This window comes from Crocodylus siamensis, chromosome 1 (genome assembly GCF_052110815.1).
Source record: "Crocodylus siamensis isolate JL-2025a chromosome 1, ASM5211081v1, whole genome shotgun sequence".
In the NCBI taxonomy this organism is placed as follows: domain Eukaryota; kingdom Metazoa; phylum Chordata; order Crocodylia; family Crocodylidae; genus Crocodylus; species Crocodylus siamensis.
Window position 1 is genome coordinate 292,719,350 of NC_143395.1, and position 19,735 is coordinate 292,739,084.

The 19,735-nt window shown below is 41.4% G+C and overlaps 1 protein-coding gene across 3 annotated transcripts in view; it reads left to right on the forward strand.

Moving 5' to 3' along the window:
• Positions 1-19,735, forward strand: part of HERC2 (HECT and RLD domain containing E3 ubiquitin protein ligase 2) — a 187,774-nt gene that overhangs the window by 15,491 nt on the left and 152,548 nt on the right. For all 3 annotated transcript variants that reach the window (XM_090064853.1, XM_090064869.1, XM_090064860.1), the window contains exons 3-6: positions 2,879-2,993; positions 10,145-10,282; positions 17,763-17,982; positions 19,510-19,610. In XM_090064853.1, coding sequence (XP_089920979.1) covers positions 2,879-2,993; positions 10,145-10,282; positions 17,763-17,982; positions 19,510-19,610 — 574 coding nt within the window. The remainder of the gene's footprint in view (positions 1-2,878; positions 2,994-10,144; positions 10,283-17,762; positions 17,983-19,509; positions 19,611-19,735) is intronic.

The window sequence follows — 19,735 nt, forward strand, 5'->3', positions numbered from 1 at the left end:
AATACTTTTCCTAACTATATGTTTGGCTTAACAAAATATATCATGAAAAGCCTTTGCTTTTTTGTATGTTTCCTGGACCATCATGGTTATAACAGCTCTCCAATCCTGTTTCATTGTGTTCTATCTAGTCCTGAAATAATAACTTTCAAGGTGACATTCAAAACTTTCATGGACCCAGAGGGACAGCCTTCCATCTTCAGCTCCCTGTGTGCAAAAATGAAGTTTATTTCCTACCTATGGGGAGTTTTTACTATCTTGTATAATCTTCACTTTTCCCAGAGCCTGAGGAAGGGACTTTGATCCCAACAGCTTGCAGAAAAGGACAGTCTTCTTGCCATTTTCCAGTTGGTCTAATAAAAGGTATCATTTTGAAACCAAGGGTTCTAGTTTTTTGTAAATTCAAAATTTAATGCTGATACTGAACATCATTTAGTACATTTTAGTAAAGTCGAATGCAGCAGAATATGGGATTATCCATATCTGGGTAGTTTGCTACTTTCTTAATTAGCAGAGGGTTGCTGAATTTAGGAAATGCTGCTTAGCTGTTTTCTGTTTTTACTTCAAAGGATGCTGCTTCCCCATGAAGTAGTATCTCACCAGTGGCTGATGGGAGTACATATAGTGGCCCTGTGAAGCTGCTTGCTGGGGCTTTGCGTACCTCCAGTCACTTTGCTAACTCTTGTTTTTTCAAGGGATAATGAGGATAACCCTATGAAGTATCCAGCTTGTACTGTAGCAGGACAAAGTGACAAGTTGTAACATCTAAATGAGCTTGTTGGTGAGCCTGTTTAGATGTCTCTGATATGAAATCTAAATAGATTTGCTTTTAAAATATGAGGGTTTTTTTTTTTATTGAAAGACTTTTTTTTTTAATAGAATACAGTTTCTGGAAATGCATTTCAGCCCAGTTGGCTCTTGTGGAAATTGAGTATGGCTGTGTTGAACTTTCTGCCACTACAGTAAGTGTTCTGCAGCAACTGTTCTGCAGGCAATCTGTATATGCCGCTTTATGGCATGTTTGAGGTTTGAGTCGATCTCATGACTGTGGTTGAATGGCAATCTGATGCTGTTAAATAGATAAGGGAGGGCAGAACTGCACCTTAGAGGCTAAATCAGAGATGTATATAGCATGAGTTTTCTTAAGCATGAGCTTACTTCATCAGATGTGAAAAGACATGCTCAGAGCCATGCATCAAATAGTGATTTAAATAAGAAAGAAGGAGAGAGCGGGAAGGGGAGGCAGTACTGAGAGCCACAAACAGTAAACCCACAGGAACAAAAGGGCTACATAAACTAATCCAGGTAATGGGATAAGAAACTTTAGTCCCTGTTTACACAACATCATTAACACAATCCAGTCTGTAGATGACTTCTTATTCCATAGTTTACAGTTCAAGTTTGTTTTTAAAGTTTTGTTGTCTAAGAAGAGCTACTTTGAGGTCAATGATGGGATGTCCAGGGAGGCTAGTGTAATGCCACAGGGCTGAGTGTTGTTTTGGACCTGATATCAGATTGTGTATATGAATGAGTGAATGAACACCAGGCTTTCCCCATCTATCCAATGTAGACAGCAAAAGGACATTGTCCACTCAAAACATCTAGTTAGTAGATGGTTTTTGAGCAGGGATTCCTACCATAATGGTACAATCACTTTTTTTTTTTTAATGCATTGCATTGTGGATACCTGTCAGAAGGCAGTGGAGTTCTGGAGACTGAGTTGAACACAATTCCCCTGTTATTTTGTGTTGCATCCCACTTGTAATGAGGGGTGCGTGTGATAATGCCATTTTCAGAGTTATAGTAGGTGGTATTTACAAGTGCTGCAATCCTCCTGGTTATAAAGATGTTATTTACCAGTATGTCCTTTTTTGTTTGTTTTTTGGGGATTTGCTTCATACTTTGGCTTTGTTAAAAGCATAATGACACAATTATTTGAAGTCAGGGTTATAATTAGAGCTTTGGGAATAATGTTTTGGCTCAGCTGCCAAAACAACAGACTGAAATCCTTTGTTTAGGGTCGATTTGGTCCCTGAAGAATACCTTCAACACCAAGCTCTAGAGTATTTTGGGGTGGGACTCCTTATACCTTTTGTTAATGCTGTTCCATTTTGTGTGAAAACAAGTTGTGTCCCATGAAAAAACTTAAAAAGCACTAAAATAAGGTCTTAATTCCCAAGTGAATGCTCTAGCAACCAGCCTCTGGAGACTATTTTTGCTCAGACCTTGGCTGTGAGGTATTTGCACTCAGATAAGTGTCCTTAGTTTTGGTTCTTCCTCCAGTGCATGTTTAAATATTATGCACATGGTAGAACAGCATCAACAGAAGTGACACTGAGGGAGATCTCCAAAATACCTTTCGTGCTGAGAATGTACTAGAGGGATGTGGTAACATGGTCCAAATCCCATCAGAGGACAGAGGTAGAAGTGGGTTTCTCATTCCAGCTGAATGCTTTAGCTACGGCTCTGTTGGATAAAAGAGGGTGTCTGAGCATAACTGCAGCTATCACCGCCTCACTGGTTTTGTGAATTTACCTTGGGTGTGTGTTTGTTTTTTAAGGCAGACTATTGGGCCTTTTCCTGAATTTGTGAATAATTTTGGAACAGAGATAATATTGTTTACAGTATTGTTTACCCCCCCCCCCCCCAAAAATCAAAATATTGATGATTATATAAAGTCACCTGAGAGAGCTATTAAGATACAGAGTGCAAATTTTTTGTTTACATGCCAGTTTCAAAGAACATACCCTTAGGTCAACTAAACAGCTATTGCTTTGGTAGTATCTTGGATGTGAGGCATACGATTTTTGAAAACTTGGCCTGAAATGTTATAGGAAAGAACATAATGCTTTATGTTTCTCTTTTTTAATTATCTTAATAGCTTGCTTTCACGCGAGATGGACTCTGTGGCTTATGGAATGAAATGGTGAAGGATGGAGAAATTGTATACCCTGGAACAGAATTAGCACAGAATGGTGAGCTACCTCCAAGAAAAGGTACAATTTTTCATATGGCATTTGCTTCTGGTATCCACGTTAGCTGTACTTGATACTTTGCATTAACTCGTTAGTTTTCAGATCCAGGACAGTCTTGACAATATGAATATAAAAGCATTGGGGTGGCTCTTATTCCATATATGCAATGCTAAAATAGGATCCTGTTCTACCTTGCTTGAGTCCCTGAAAAATAGTTAATTAATTTTGTAACACTGTCATTTTGTCCTTAAAATGAAGTAAGAAAAATTCAGTGAGGAGATAGAAGCCCATGCACTCTTTTGTACTGATACTTCTTTAGGGACTCGCAATGTGGAATTGATAGCACTTGAGAGTCTAATAAGTGGAATAGGATCTGGCTCATCGTGTTAAATAGTTTTGTGTCGTTTTGCTTTCCTATCCCAACTGCAACTTGGAGAGGGGGAGAAGTATTTCATCTTAGAAGGAAGCAGGTAGGATAGCAACCTAAGTTGTAATGGCGTGGTAAGGGGAAACTGGAAGAAGGGGAGGGACAATGAAAAATGCATGATAAACCTAACCATTTAAGGTGATGGCATTTGACCAAATACACTTACTATTTGTGTGGGTGCCTGGCTTCTGCTGAAGCAGGATTCATCTTGCTCCATATGTTCATGTAAAATGCAGAATGCTGTGAAATGAAGATAAGACCTTTCTTGAAATAAGTGATAGCTAGTCATGATAGAGGAAGACTTCTATTCAGTCTTCATTTTCACTTTCAGTTTAGTAGCTGAAAGTGTGGTAATCATCAGTTGGACTCCAGGGAAAAATATTGTCCCAGACTAGCAATGCTTTCATCATCCTCTCTCCCTTATCCTTTTCCTTTTAAAAAAAAAAAAAAAAAAAAAAAATTATATCATTGCAGCTTCATCACTCTTTCCTCCTAGTATTGCTACTTTTTGTGCACTTTTTCCACTAGAGTAATAGCACTAGAGTGTATTAGGCAAAAGTTCAGTCAGCTTTGTTCTTTGCTGGAGAACATAATGATCTGTTCAAAAGGTCAAAAAAACCCACAAGTCCAGTAGACCAAGAACAGCAAAGGTACTGTCTTTCAGTGCTGCTGTTGTCCTCTTCCTGCCCCCCTCCTCTCGAGAGAGCTTTTCCTAATATCTAACCTAAACTCTCCTTGTTGCAACTTGAGACCATTGCTTCATGTTCTGTTCTCTGCCACCACTGAGAACAGTCTAGCTCCATCTTCTTTGGAACCCCCCTTCAGGGACTTGAAGGCTGCTATTAAATAACCCCTCAGTCTTTTTTTTCTAGACTAAACAAGCCTAGCTCTCTCAGCCTCTTTTCACAAACCATGTGCCCTAGCCCCCTTACCTTTTTCTTGGCCCTCTGCTGGACTTTCCAATTTGTCCATGTACTTTCTGTAGTGTGGGGGGCCCAAAACCAGACACAATACTCCAGATGTTGATTCATTAGTGCCCAATAGAGGGGAATAATCGCTTCCCTTGATCTGCTGGCAACTTTCCTACCAATGCAGCCTAGTATGCTGTTAGCCTTTTTGGCAACAAGGGCACATTGTTGGCGCATACTCAGCTTATTGTCTACTGTAACCCCCAGGTCCTTTTTTGCAGGGCTGCTGCTTATTCAGTCCCCAGCCTGTACTGTTGCCTGGGATTATTCTGTCTTAAGTGCAGGACTTTTGCACTTGTCCTTTATTTAACCTCATGAGATTTCTTTTGGTCCAGTCATCCAATTTGTCTAGGTCTCTCTAAATCCTGTCGCTACCCTCCAGCATATCTAATACTCTCTCTAGAGTGATATTTGCAAACTTGCTGAGGGTGTGGTCTATCCTATCTTTTAGATTGTTAATGAAGTTATTGAACAAAATTGACTGCAACACTGACCTCTGGGGCACTTCACTTGATACCATCTGTTAACTGGTATCAAGTGAATACCAGACTTAATTGAATTAACTGTCAATTAAGCCATTGATTACTATCCTTTGAGCCCAACAACCCAGCCAGTTTTCTGTCCACCTTACAGTCCATTCATCCAGCCCATACTTCCTTAGCTTGATTGCAAGAATGTTGTGGGAGACCTTATTAAAAGCCTTCCTAAAGTCCAAGGTATCCTCTCCTTGCATCTGCAGAGCCAGTCATTACATTATAGAATCAAGGGAAATGATTTCCCTTCTGTGTTTAGCCCTGGTGAGGCTTTATGTGGCACATCCTGTTTTGGGCCCTACACTTTAAGAAACATGTGGACAGATTAGGGAATCTAACAGAGTGACAAAATTGATTAGGGGCTTGGGAAACTTTTACTTAGGTGGAAAGAAAGAAAGAATTAGGGTTATTTAGTCTGGCAAATAGGAGATTAAAGGGAGTTATGATAAGTCTTTTGAATATCTGAAGGTATTTCAAATGTTGTTTTATTGCACTGTATATGGTTTAAGCAGGTTCATGTTGAACTGTTAAATGCATCAGTTTCTGTGACTAGCTTGTACCATGGGGAAAAATGTGTGCGTGGGGGTGTTATTCAGGGCTATTCAATTTGTGGTGGACTTACCTGCTTGAGCTCCAGTGTGTCCTGGGCTTGCATTCTCAATTCCGATTGGTGGAGCCCATCCACCAATCAGGGAAGAGCAGGGAGGAGCCGGCGCCACCCCTTTCTCTAAGGGAGGGGACATGAAGCCCCCGGACCGAGTTTGAGTTTGGACCTGCACACTGCAGGCCTGGTAGACTTTAATGGGTGGAGCCCCTTGAGGTTATAAAAGGAGCGACATGAGCCGCACAGCAGGGATGCAGTGAGGGACATTGGAGAGGGACGAGCCAGAAGAGGCCTCCACCAGGATCTTTTCTTTGCCCAAGCAGTGTGCAGGTTGGCACGTGGGGCTCAGGCTCTGGGGCCTGCATTGAGGCAGCTTGAGTCTTCATCCCCAGCAGGGGGCCAGTTGGAGCAGTGTGATAACTTTCTTTTAAATACTGAAGAAGGAAGGAGATTTTTTTTTTTATAGACGGGCAAAACAAAAAATGAACTTAACTTCTTTAATTTCACAACTTTTTAAGACATCTGTTTTTAAAAAAAAACCAAAAAAAAACAGAAAGGAAAAAAACAGGTGTAAAGCTGAAATAGCCCTCATTGAAGAAGTGTTATTCCTTGCTTTGTTGTCTGCTTTAGTCAATAGGTTTAGACCTAAGCAGCAAAAGCAAGAGTTTGTGAGAAATTCTAGTCTCATGTCATTCTGTTGGTAATTACTTTAGACTAGTGATTCTCAACTGGGGTTCTGCATCACCCTTGTGTTACAAGTTCTTTCCCAGGGTGCTGTGGCATCCAGCCCCTGTACCAAGTGGTATGCGATTGTTCCTCCTTCTTCTAGGTGCCCAAGTGTCCTTCAGGTAAGTGGTGCCTTTGACCTCCTCCCTGACTCCTGCAGCCCTCATGCTTCCAGCAGCACTCTCTGCCCTGCATTCTGCCTGAGGTTTTGAAGGCAGAACTTGTCTGTTCACCAAATAGCATTGCTACTTGCTTTTCTGCAGGGGAACTTCCAGCTTTTTAAATAGATTTATAAAGTCTTAAACCTTGGGAGTGCTTCAGTCTCTCTCTAGTTAACACTGGTTTACTTTTCTACAGATGTGTAAAGGTAATTTGTGAGGAAAAAGAGAAAATACACATTCATAAGTAGAGTTATCTGAATATATTGTCTCTACAGATCAACACTGATTTTTTTCTTAACTAGATATATGAAGTTTGCCCCAATAATTAATTGAAGGGATAGCCTAAAGAACAATTAGAGGAATAGTTTTATTTTGTTGTGCTTGCTGTTTATAAAATGTTTCGATCTGTGCTTTATCATGTCCCAATAACTTTACTTCTGTTTGTGGTGGTTGTGTGGATCATGATGCAAGGCCTATGACTCATAAAAGAGATGTATAGGGACCATAGGCTTGGGAGGACTTCTGCTCTTGGTAGTCCTCCTTTTTCCATCTAAGAATATATGGATTTGTTGTGTTTTGTTACGCACAATATTAATGAGAGCACCTAATGAGCAATAACCTGTTTTATTCCTTTATTGTTCAAATGTACTGAACTGAGTAGGCTGCTTTGTTGACTACCTGGTGTAGGCACCATGTGCACCATATGAATCAGCTCTGAGACCCAGGGGCACCAGCAGGATCCAGAAGATGAGGTTCTGCAAGGCAGTATCTTTTGACATTCGTGCCCAAAAACTTTAGAGATCTGCTGACAGTTTTTTGTTGCAGTTCGTGGCATAATTTAAGGAACAAACCAGAGCCACAGAAAGATGGTCAGGGAAGTGATTTAAAGAAGGTAAGGGACATTTTGGTTATCTAATTGGCATGGTTAATCCTAGTACAAAGGTAGGAGTCCAGGACAAGAAAATAATTATATTACAGTAGCCAGGATTAATAGTCTGTGTCAAGTTGCTCTGAGTACTTAGCATCCAGATTTTTATTCAGAGTTGTTTCACTCACAGTTCATTGTGTTGAAATAGGGAAAACTGTGACACTAAAATAAGTGAAGATAGGGTGGTTTTCCAGAATACTAAATTTTGCACTTAAGGTAATCCTCTTGTCCAGCTACATTAGCATCTTTTGAGCACATAATTGGAATAGCCTTTTCAACATTACATAATAGGCCAGGACCTGAAGAAATTAAGCAAGAAACTTAACTGCATCACTGGATATGTATGGAAGTGGTATAGTTCATACATGTATTATAGGACTGTATCCTTGCTCTTAACTCTTTAGAATTCTAAACATTTTTGACGATGTGTGAATTTACTTGCATCTGAGGCATAGATGTAGCATGATGCTGCCTTTGTATGTACCCATTCATTTGAAGGCAAAAGGAGAATTTTAAGCAAAATGTCCACAGATTTAGCAAACAGTTAAACTTTCATGGTTTAGCTGTTACATAAGGAACTTGAGAATAATTCATGTAAGTACTGCTTTAGGGTGCAGGCAGCTGGGATCAGATATTTCTTTAGCTCCACACACAGGCTTTGTCTGTACTACAGAGTTTTGCTGGCACTGTTACATCAGCAGAAGAAATAAAAAGATCACAACTCTTAGCTGATAAACTGTTTTGGCAGAACCCTTGGTGTGGATGGAGGTGTGGTAGCTAACAGGAGGGTGTCAGCTTAGCTTGTCTGTCTTGGATCTGTAGCTTTTAGCTGTAGCATAGCTGTAGTGAAGACTGTCTTCACTAAGGGGGCTGTTATGGTTTCATAGTTTCATAGTAGCTAGAGTCGGAAGGGACCTAGGTAGATCATCTAGTCCGACCCCCTGCCTTAGCAGGAAAGAGCACCGGGGTCAGATGACCCCGGCAAGGTGCTCATCTAACTTCCTTTTAAAAATCCCCAGGCTAGGAGCCTGCACCACTTCCCCTGGAAGCTGGTTCCAGGCCCTAGCCGCCCTGACTGTGAAGTAGCGCCTCCTAATATCTAATCTAAACTTACCCTCCGCCAGTTTGTGACCGTTATTCCTGGTCACTCCTGGCAGCGCACGGGGGAACAGGGACTCCCCCAATACCTGCTGATCCCCCCTGACCAGTTTGTAGCAGGCCACAAGGTCCCCCCTTAACCTTCTCTTGTGGAGGCTAAACAGGTTCAGGTCCCGTAGCCTCTCCTCATAAGGCCTGCCCTGCTGACCCCTGATCATACGAGTGGCCCTCCTCTGAACTCTTTCCATATTGTCCACGTCCCTCTTGAAGTGTGGCGCCCAGAACTGGACGCAGTACTCCAGCTGCGGCCTGACCAGTGCCGCATAGAGGGGGAGGATCACCTCCCTGGACCTGCTCGAGATGCATCTGTGGATGCATGACAGGGTACGGTTGGCCTTCTTGACTGCCTCCCCACACTGCCGGCCCATGTTCATCGTGGAGTCAATGACGACTCCAAGATCCTTTTCCGTCTGGTGACATACAGTGGCAGATACTGTCATGTAGTAAAGCTCAGAGATAGTGGGAAATACCTTCATACAATTGCAGAGGTTTCAGTTGCTTGCATCAGAAATTTAGCAGGGTATTCCTTCATAGAACTATCCATGATTAACCTTATGTTTTCCAAATTAGGAAAACTTGTGTTACTGTGAACCACATTGTCATAGAGGGATGATCTGGTGGAACCATCTCTCTTGAACTACAGTCCATTTCCAACCCCTATCTCTGTGGGAATTAGTTATGTGGAAAAAAAATTAAGCATTTTTCCCCTTCCTTTGCATTCAGTCCAGCTTGAAACCCTTGTGGAAAGTTTAGTAGTCCTGATAATTAAGCTGCCTCTCCTATTTTTAGTGGGCTGTTTTTAGCCATAACTGTTATAAAGGAAATAGCCTCATGATTTTCCTGAGATCGCTTTGTAGAATTCCCTTGTTTTATATGTACTTGTTATTTTTAAGATTGCCAGCTTCCTAGGTGATCAGGAGAAGGTTTATTTAAAGCCACATGGGTACTCTTAAATTACTTTTACTTCCAGTGACTGGGAACAAGATTTGAGGTGTTTCTTGTAAACCAGGGGTGTCAAATGTACCTAACCTCTTGGGCTGGAGGAATAGTACTAAGCCAGTCCATTGTCTAGATTAGGCCCATGGACACCTCTGCTTCTCTTTCCCCACCCTCTTGCCCTCCATACTGTATCCAGCTATTTACTTGTTGAGGCAATAAATACATTGCAGACATCTAAATGATGAGTGCTATGTGTTTGCATGTTAGGAACTAAGCTTTGTAAGTACCACTATGTAGCGTCTCTTGACTGAAACGGATATAGTTTTTGCCTGTTTGGCATGGTATATATAGAATACAAATGCACACAATCTAAGCTTACTAACACAAAGTACCTGAAACCAACCAGTTGCAGTCTTTGATGGAATTAACACTGACGTAACATTGAAGAAGATTTGTCAATCAAAGCAGACTTCAACAGGTTCCTTAACACTCTGCCTTTTTATTCAGGAATTCTTATCTAGTGCAGTGTGAAACTTAGCACTTGTGGCAGGTATTGGGTCTTGTTTTCCTCCTCCTCCTTCCCTCTATGACAATAATGCTGTGAATTTTGAGGGTACCAAATTTGACCTTTTCATTTCCAGATTGCAAAGGCAGTTTGAAGGTAAAATAGTAGCTTATCTACCTTTGCAGAAGTAGCTTAACTGGTTCATTTTTTTTTCTGTCTTTAGATGACAGCACTGAATGCCAAACAGGATCAAAGAAGGAAGAGCAAAATGACAAAGAGAAGAAAGAAGAGGAGGAGACTCCGTTACCGACTTACAGGGCCAAATCAATTGTTGAGAGCTGGGTGTGGGGCAAACAGCCAGGTATTTTGAGTGTTTGTGGTTCTTGCAATGGTATTAAGTACTTTACGTTCTTTACTACTTAAAGAACTGACAAAGTGAATATAATTGGAGAGTCTTAAATCCACTGTTTGATGGTGATCACTTCCTGATCAACCAGGAAAAATGAGCTCTTTCTCATCAATATTTTAGGCTTCGTCTGCTGTTGGAGTTGTTTTTTAATTGGGTGTTATAGAATAATTCTGTATGGACAGTGTTATTCTGCAATAATAGTGCCTGATTCCTGGCTGTTGTTTAGGTTCCTTTCAGTATGTTAGCTCAGTTTGGACCATATGTTTTTATGGGCATGCTCAATGTGGGCTGCACTCTCTCAACTTCATAGTTGGTTTCTGTTACTGATCACATGCTGGTTCTGGCAACAGTTTAATGATAGACAGTGTATTTTAATAAGGAGGTTTTCCTGTACGTGAATGCAGGACAAGGGTTGTACCCCCTCTGCCCCACCCCCCCAGCAGTTGCTGGGGGAACCTTGTCTTATATTAGAGTAAATATGGGATGTCCTAGTTGAAACAGAATTGCTAACTATGAGAAATCTAAGAAGAATACTTTCTCCTGTCTCTGCCAGAATATTGGAACTGCTGTTAACTTGGTCTTAAGTCAGTTTTCCTCTTTTAATCGAGTGCAAAACTTCTGTTGGAGGGAAATATTTCTTACATAATCTTAATTTCTATAAAATGGAATGACTTGAGGAGACTAAATGAGGAATAAGGGGAAAAAATAGTTCTAAAAACAAACAAACAAACAACCCTCTCCCCCCTCCCCCCCCCCCAAAAAAAAAACCCCAAGAAAAACTTTAATCGGACAACAACATTGAAATAATTTCAGTCTTATGGTCTTTGATGTACGTGGCTTTGCTTATAGTTATAAGCTCTTAGTGTATGTGTATGACCAGTGTTTCATTTCACTTGGTTCTGAATAAGCAGTGCTTTAGAATGACTATATATTTGAAAATGGATTATCTCCAGAAACCTGTATATACAGAGAAGTAACCCTTTGTGTGTAAACACAAGCTAGTTGGCTCTCTCTGCTGACTTTGCATTGTCTCAATTTGACGCTTCATTGTTCTTCATTTTCCCCAGTTTCTCAGGGGGAAGATGCAAGGCTGCTTGTGAAGCATTTTACATTCCATAGCATCTGAACTCCAAGGGTCTTTTAAAGTAGCGCAAGTCCCTAGCATTGGAATAGAACCTGTGAGGTACTTCCCTAGAATGGGTTTTGTCTGACTAGTTGCTGGCTCCATCAAATGGTGAAGCATTTTGGGAGAAGCACCTATGACTTGAGTGGAGTAAGTCTTTCTTCTAATGCTAATGCTTGGCCCCTGGATAAGAAGTGCTCTTCAGCTGTCCTGAATTAATCACTTGTATTAATTACCAGTGTACTTGCTTGCCCATATTTTGGGTTGTTTGGAAGTGAAGTAAATCTTTCATCTGAAGTGTTGTAGGCTTTTCACTTTCACACATGGTCTTGAGGGCTGTCCTGGTCAACTGATCGGTTACCAGGACTTATGAATGTCTGTGTTTCTGTGTTACTCTAGACCAGGGGTTTTCATCCCCCTTCTCCACTCGTTGACTGGCTGCTGGGAGACTCCTTCCTTCTCAACCAACCGCCGGGGGTACACTGACCCAAAAAGGCTGACAACTGCTGCTCTAGACTGTTGAGTCTGGCACTAGTGACTGTGCTTTGATTCTGAGTTCCAGAGCAAAAATAACATATTACTCACTTCTCTCTGAGTAGGAGACGAATTTTCAGATGTGCCTCCCGCTCATATTGTAAGAATAAACTGACGTGATTGTTTCAAACAGAAGAGTGATTTAGTGTTTCCAAGCGAATCTTGGATGAGAGTTTCTATTGGGATATGCCTCATTTTTTTTTTTTTCTTTCATAATCATTAAAGAAGGGGTAAGGAAGAATGTGCTGTATACCTCCCAAAATTGTTTGTTTGCTGTTAATAGTGGTACCGAGGGTAGAGAATTTACATTGGAAGCTCCTGGTTGAAATTGGCGCTTCCATAATATCCAGTATTTAACAGTGAGTCAAGCTGGATGAGTAGTGTTGTGCAAAAAACCAAAAAGTTTATAATATACTGGGTTGTATTCAGCAGGTGAGTGGTAATCAAGTCACTGGAAGTGACTCCTCTAGTCTGTTCAAGCCCACATTATTGTATCCAGTTTTGGGTACTGTACTTAAGCCATTTTAATTGCTCTTCTCTAGACAATTTCTTAGAGGTCCAGAAAACTACATGAAAAAGGTTGAAAAAACTGGTATTGTTTTGTTTGACTGAGGGGAGGCTTGAGAATAGCCTTCTAATATGAAAAAGCTGTTTATAAAGAGGATGGTGCATCAACTGTTCTCCATGTTCATAGGGGATAGAACAAGTAATGGGTGGAAAGTACAAGAAGGGAGATTTTAGGTTGGATATTACAAACAACTTTTTCACTGTATGGGTAAGTATTGGAACAGATTACGTAGAAAGGCTGTGAAAGCTTTTAAGTGCAGATTAGACAAATACTTGTCTGAACTGCCAGACAAGGATGATCCTGGCTTGAGCAGAGGTTGGACTGGATGACCTCCTGAGGCCCCCCCAGCCCTGTTTTTTTTTTTTTTTTTCCGATTCAACAATACGGGGAAAAATGTAGCAGGGAAAATAAATCTGGACATTTTAAAATCTGTATAATCAAATCTGCTTCCAAAAGGCTATTTAATAAATATTCTTGGTATAATATAGAAGGATTATTTTTGGATGGACTATTTTTAATTTACTGCTCAATTTCTGAGATGGCATTTAGAAACCAGTAGGGTTTTTAGTAGGGGAGGGGAAAGAGACTACTGAATTTACCTCTTTAGATGATTTGTTTACAGACGGCATCAAGCTTGACATGCTAAGATCACACCAGTTCTGTTATGATACTCTGAAATGCAGAAGGCCATGTGCTCCATGATGTTCCCTTTCTGGTTTTGTTTACAAAACAAATGCTGTGGCACTATGGTTACAGCAGCACATAGCCTAGCTCACCATGTCCAAGTTTTTTATTTGTCATTGGGTTTGCACTTGTATTTTAAATAGGTTTTTTTGTCTCTGTGAATAATGTAAAATATTAAATATAAAATATTATATTTAACAAAAGTAAACTTTTTATACTTAAACTGTATTGCCTGAAGTTTTTATTGGGGCTTTTATGTGGTTTGATAGATGGCTTATAGCATTTCATGTAACATACCACAAAGTTTTACTTTGGTTAGCATTATGGCAAAGTGCATAGCAAATGATATAGCTGGCAATAGAATTTTTTCCTTTCCAATTCTTCTTCAGATTTAAAAACTCTATCTTGAAGCAACTTCATTTTTAGACCATGGTTGTCTTTTTATGTGGACTTTTGGAGAAATGCGAGTAGTTTGAGAAATAAGTATTTTGGAGAAAATACCTCATCTTCTAATATTTCCTGTGTTTTATTAAACATGAAGTTATATTTCCAGTACAGCTTCTGTTTTTGTCAACTTTCAAATAAATGTTGAAAGGGTCAGGATCTTGGTTTTACAAACCCAAAAGAGATATTGGGGATAAAACTATTCTCTTTTTGAGGAGATTAATGGAATGTTTGAGGGGCAAGCTAACACAAAAGAGATAGTGAAACCTAAGAAATAATATTGAAAATGAGTGTATGTGGTGATTGACAGCAAATAGGTATGAACATATAGTGTTATCTCTGCAGAAAAGACTGCTTGAATTCTGAAAAGGCAAGTAAACACATAGCAGGGACAAAACATTAAATATGCTGTAGTGCACAGTCCTGCGTTTACAGGGAGATTTTCTCTAGAAGGTCTCAGTTTTTTAACACTTGTGACTAATGTGTGAAGCATGTGCACTATACAAGTGTTCTGTAGGCTTTTTTTGGACAGCCATTTCCCAAATTCATGAGCACTATTGTGGTAAGGCTGAAGAGTTGTGCATGTGATGAACTCTATTTTAAGTATTTATATCCACTAAAATAAGAGAACTAGTACCCCGGTAATAGGTGTGGCTGAACTGCTTTGGATGCTGAATTTCAGTGAAAATCAGAGTGAGATGACCTCTGGACTAAGTACAGACAGTCAAAAACCCCAAGGCTGAATTGATTCAGTTTTTGCAGGTTAGTCTAAACTGCATAGATTGAACCAATAAACAAATGAGCAGACAGTTGCTTTTGATTGAGGAAATGCAGTCACATGCCTTCAGTGGCTCAAGCCAGAAACCATGGGGTGCTAGAGCATGCCTGCCAGCCACTGCCAAAGGGAAAGGAAGAAAGACGCTCTCCAAGACATGCCATCCCCCATCCCGTCCCCCATCCACCCCCCCCCCACTGGAGTGGAGGGGGTATGGCTAGGCCCTAGCTCTGCTCTGCCTTGAGGGGAGAAGGAGAGGTCTGCCAGGCTGGAGGTGGGGTGGGTGGGAGAAAAAGGTAGTGGCATTGAATTCATAAAAGCTTGAACACACATAGTTCTTTCTCTGAAGAATTATAAATACAGCACAGGCTGTGTGTTCACTTCGTCTTCCTGCTGCCCCCGAGGTCTGTGGGATTTGCAGTCCACAAGCACAGCAGCAGGACTCTGTAGGGATGCTCATCACTTCCTCTTCCTGCTTCCAGGTGCCTCTGGGATTTGTAGTCCACAGTGGCAATCAGCACAAAGTAAGCAGGGCAGGGAAGCTCCATACTCGGGTTGGGGGTGGGGGGAGGCAGGGAGAGGGGGAAGGGCAGTTTAACTTGCCTCCCAGGCCCCAGCTGGGGTTTGCATGGAGTGGGGGGCTGTGAGCCAGCTCCCACTGCTCCAGCTAGGGAGCAGAAGGGCAGGGCAGCTCTGTTCTCTGGAGCAGACAGCACAGCACAGCCCAGCTCAGGGCTGCAAAGCATGCTGGGAGACTGATTTAATTTGAACCAGGAAGCAGTCTGGGACAGAAGTTTGTCTGATACTACATTAAACCAGTTTGTCATGTTGAAACTGGTTTATGTTAGGGCTGTGCAAAACGAACAGCTGTTTTTCAATTCTTTTTCAGATTTGACTGTTTCCGAGGACAGTGATTCATTCCATTGTTTCTGATCACTGTCCTGTTTCATTTTGGCCGAATCTGTTTCTGAATCTATTCCAAACGGGCTGCAAGGGAAGCTTTGCATAGTCCTACCCAGCTGGGCAAGGCTTGGGGCCCTAGAGGGGAGCATGATGGGGCTGTGGGTGACTTGTCAGGGGGCAGGGGTGGAGGAGGGCTGCTGCCCTCTGTCCAGGTGAGGAGACACCCCCCCCCCCCCAACGCAGCTCTCTGATTCCTGTCACGCTGGGTTGCAGGGCAGGGAAGCGGCGCAGAGCAGCGAGCAAGCCTGCTGGTCCCTGCCACGCGACTTGACTCCACAGGGAGCAGAAATCCAGGGCTGCATGGGGCAGGCAGAAGTGGGGAGGAGACCCCCGTGTGGATCTCTGTTCCCTGAGGAGCCAGGTCAAATGGTAGGGATTCCCCAGCTCTCTTATCATTTTCCCGGCTCTTTCTGTGGGGCGCAGGCCCCCAGATCTGCACCCTGGGTTTCAGCAGACTGCCGCTGCAGGCCAGCAGCACCACCGCAGTCTTTCAGGCATTTGGCGTGGGCTGTGCCAAGCAGCTGCTGCTGGCCCTGGCCTGCAGTGTCAGCCTGCGTGCCTCCTGAGGAAGAGCTGGGGGAATGATCAGAGGAGGTGGTGGAAACGATCAGAGAGCTGGAGAATTGAACCGGGAGCTAGATGTCAATATCAGAGCAGTCCTTTTCTTACTCTTTCCCGGGCCTCTTCTTAGTTTTTGTTTTCCTGCAAGCCCAGCTCTGAAACTCCGAAATTCCCCGAAACATTTCCGAAACGTTTCTGCATTTTCTGATTAGTTTCAGAGCCCTCCATTTCATTTCGGATTTGGTGTTTTGCTGAAATGGCCTGAAACACCTCAGAAATGAAACAGCTGCCAAAATTTTGCACAGCCCTAGTTTATGAGCACTGAACTTTTGTTCTGGTACACGTTTAAACCAGTTTCTGATCACTTAAATTGATGTGCAACTTCTGTCCCTAGCCCTGGTCACTAGGCAGTTAGGAGATGCAGCAAGGAGGAGACCTACTAAACCTTTTATTGATTTTTCTCTAGGAATTAAGCATATGATTATTTTAAAATGTTTTAAATACTTTTAACCTTTACAATGCACATGTTATTTGCTTTCTGTACCCCCCTTGTTGCACTCTGATGTCAGATTGCAAGAACTTTAGGCAATTGACTGTGTCATCTTTCTGCCTAATCAGCATCTAGCTTAGGGGTAGGCAGTCCCTGGCTTAGGTGCCAGAGTGTGGCACTTGAAGGCATTTTGCTTGGCATGCATGCCTCCTGGACAGAGGGCAGGGCTGGGGTTGGCCCCTTGTGGCTGTCCTGCCGTTGCCCCGGCACACCAGCATCTTAGAAGTTGAAATTGTGAGTGTTTTTGGCACTGACTAAAAATGTTACTGATCCCTTATCTCTTCAGGTACTACAGTTATTCAGTGGGAGAGCATCTTTTTCTTCTTTTTTCTCCTTGTTTTATTTCCTTAGTTTCTTTTTCTTGCAGTGCTCTCAAGATGCACTTTAATTTCAAGCAGAGCTATTTCTGTCAACTCAGCAGTCCTTGGCAGTGATCCTGGAGCTTCTGAGAGTAGCTTTATAAATTCTAAGAAACTTAAGATAATGTATATCAGCTCAAAGTGCAAGCAACACTCCTTGCCTGTACTTAAATTGCTTTTGGCTGCACTTAATGTGACCATGTCCTGGAGGCCTGTTGATTATAAACATCTGCTGTATAACTTGTCTGTTTACACCAGTTGTGTATTTAGTTCATACTATGTATTTACACACTTGAAAATTTTCAAGTTCAAGCTTGTCCATGCAGAAAAGAAGGTAGTCTTTCAAGGATAACCTTAACTTTCCAGGGTAACTTTCAGTATAACTTTAAAAAGAAAAAGGAATTGTTTGGCAATATGTTATCAGACCAATGCTAATAGTTGGGAGAAATGTTAGACAAACTTTTGGACGCTATCTTTCATCAAGGGAGGACATTTTATGCCTGAAAGCTTGTCTAACATCTTTTCCAACTATATATTTGGTCCAATAACAGACATTACTCAGCCAATCCTGCTTCTTGCATATTCCCTGAAGTATTATGGCTACAAAAACACTGCTACCTAGCTTTAAAGATGTCTTTATAAGTTTTTTCAAGTAGGGGATGTACCTTGAGTTGATGCATGAATATTCAGCATGCATCCTGTCTTAACACATTATGTATAGAGGGAATGAGTTTGACACTTTGAGATACAGAGTGTATTTCTTTTGCATCAGATGGTTCTTACTTACCTTTCTTTATATTTCTAAATGCTCTTTGTTTGTGTTCATATTGCTGTATTGTAGTTATTTATAGTGCTTTTCTGTGATTCTTAGATGTGAATGAGTTGAAAGAGTGCCTTCATGTACTGGTGAAGGAACAGCAAGTTCTAGCAACACAAACTGCTACGACAACTCTTTCCGCTACGCGACTGAAACAGAGGCTGGTTATCCTGGAACGGTATTTCATTGCATTGAATAGAACTGTGCTTCAGGAGACTGTCAAGGTTAAGTGGAAAAGCAGTAGCATTCCTCTGCCTTCTGTGGACAAGAAAAGGTAATGTGATAGGAGAAATATGTTGCTCTGGTGCGTGATTAAAACGGATGCTAATCAACTTTTTGTGACTTCGCTGATGTGGGAGATCCCAACACTGGCTTTTTTCTCTTTCTTGATTAACACAAGTGCTAAAGAGTCTTTATAGTATTTCTAGCAGTGCCTTTTTTAAGATCATATTGAATTGGGTCATAAGTCATCCACTGTGTGCTGTTCCTCTCTGGTTGACATCTACTTAAACTCACCTAGCAAGAGCCAGTACCTGCATTATGGGGTTACAGAAAATTTCAGCCATATTACAATACTGCTTTTACCAAGGCACTCCACTCTAAGAAGTTGTCATCAAGCTATATTGTCAACATATGCTGATTTGCATAGATACATTTTAAACCACCTTGTTAGTTTGGCTTAAAAATGTAAGCTGCAGAATAGCAAAACAATGTTGACATAAGTGAGAAATGTTGAAGTGAAGTCATTTGGCTGCAGATGTAGGAAAGATAGTTTATGGGCTCCCAGTCTAGGAAGAAATAGTTCATGGATTCCCTTAGATGTGTGGGGAGCCACTTCCAACGTGCTGCAAATTAATTGACATGCTCAGTTAATCAAGTCTGCTGGAGTACAGAAATTGCCTTGCTCCAGCAGCCTCCTGTGTTATATGTATCAGCATCCCTACGATGAAAATGGTGGCAGGGTGCTTTGAACTAAAGCTCATTTGATGAGCTCCTGCCGCAGTTTTTCAGCATGGGGGATGCTGATGCACATGACATCTGGGTGCTTTTTCATTAGCGCAGTTTGTTAATTAAAGTGCTTCCCCACACCTCATGGAACATGTGTAAAAATGCCCCTTTTTTCCGGCTCCAGATGCTTACTGTCTCTGGTTCGGTAAATTAACAGGTAAGGAATAGGAGGGGAGGCATTTAGTAGTTGAGCAAGAACTCGAGACAACTCAGGGTTGTAATTCCTTTACTAATGCTGGAATTTTGTCAGATTTTTAGCATTTCTGCAAAAACTATAGAAATTATCTGAAGAGAGCTTTTTGTAGTCCTTTAAAAATCATAAATGGGGTTTAATGGATGCAGGTGATGCCTCTGACTGGCCATTCTGTTCCATAAAGAAATCTTTTGACTTCAGTCATGACTTAAATACACTAGCTCCCTGAAAATTTGATGTTAATAATTTAACTTTGTTGTTGTTAGCGAGGCAGGAAATTTAATCAGGCAAAATTGTTGGGGTTCTTATTAACCAAAGTGTCATAAATCTGGGTGAATAACAGATTGTTTAAAATGGACAGACACAAGATAACCTAGGTATAATAACACAGCTACAACCCCAAGTAAGATTCTGTATACCAAAGAGGACACAGGTTATATCAATTTATCTTCTGACTTCCTCCTTTTAAGCAGATGTTCTTGGTGGATGTGTGATTTGTTTTGGACAACTGGAACCGAAACGTGACTGCTAACACTTGATGTATACTAACTTTCTCTTCCAAAAGACCATTTTCAATCTTTGAATTGTTTCCTGTTACAGTCCTAGGCCTGTAGGCAAAGGTGTAGAAGGACTTGCACGAGTGGGATCCAGAGCAGCGCTTTCGTTTGCATTTGCGTTTCTTCGTAGAGCGTGGAGGTCAGGTAAAGTGTGCTTCCTAAGCCTGTGTGCCTTTGTGGTTAAAAACCTTACTCAGTCTGCAGTGTCATATATTTAAAAAGAAATATTGGCGAGATGGACGGACCAAAGCGCTCTATTATGATAAAAG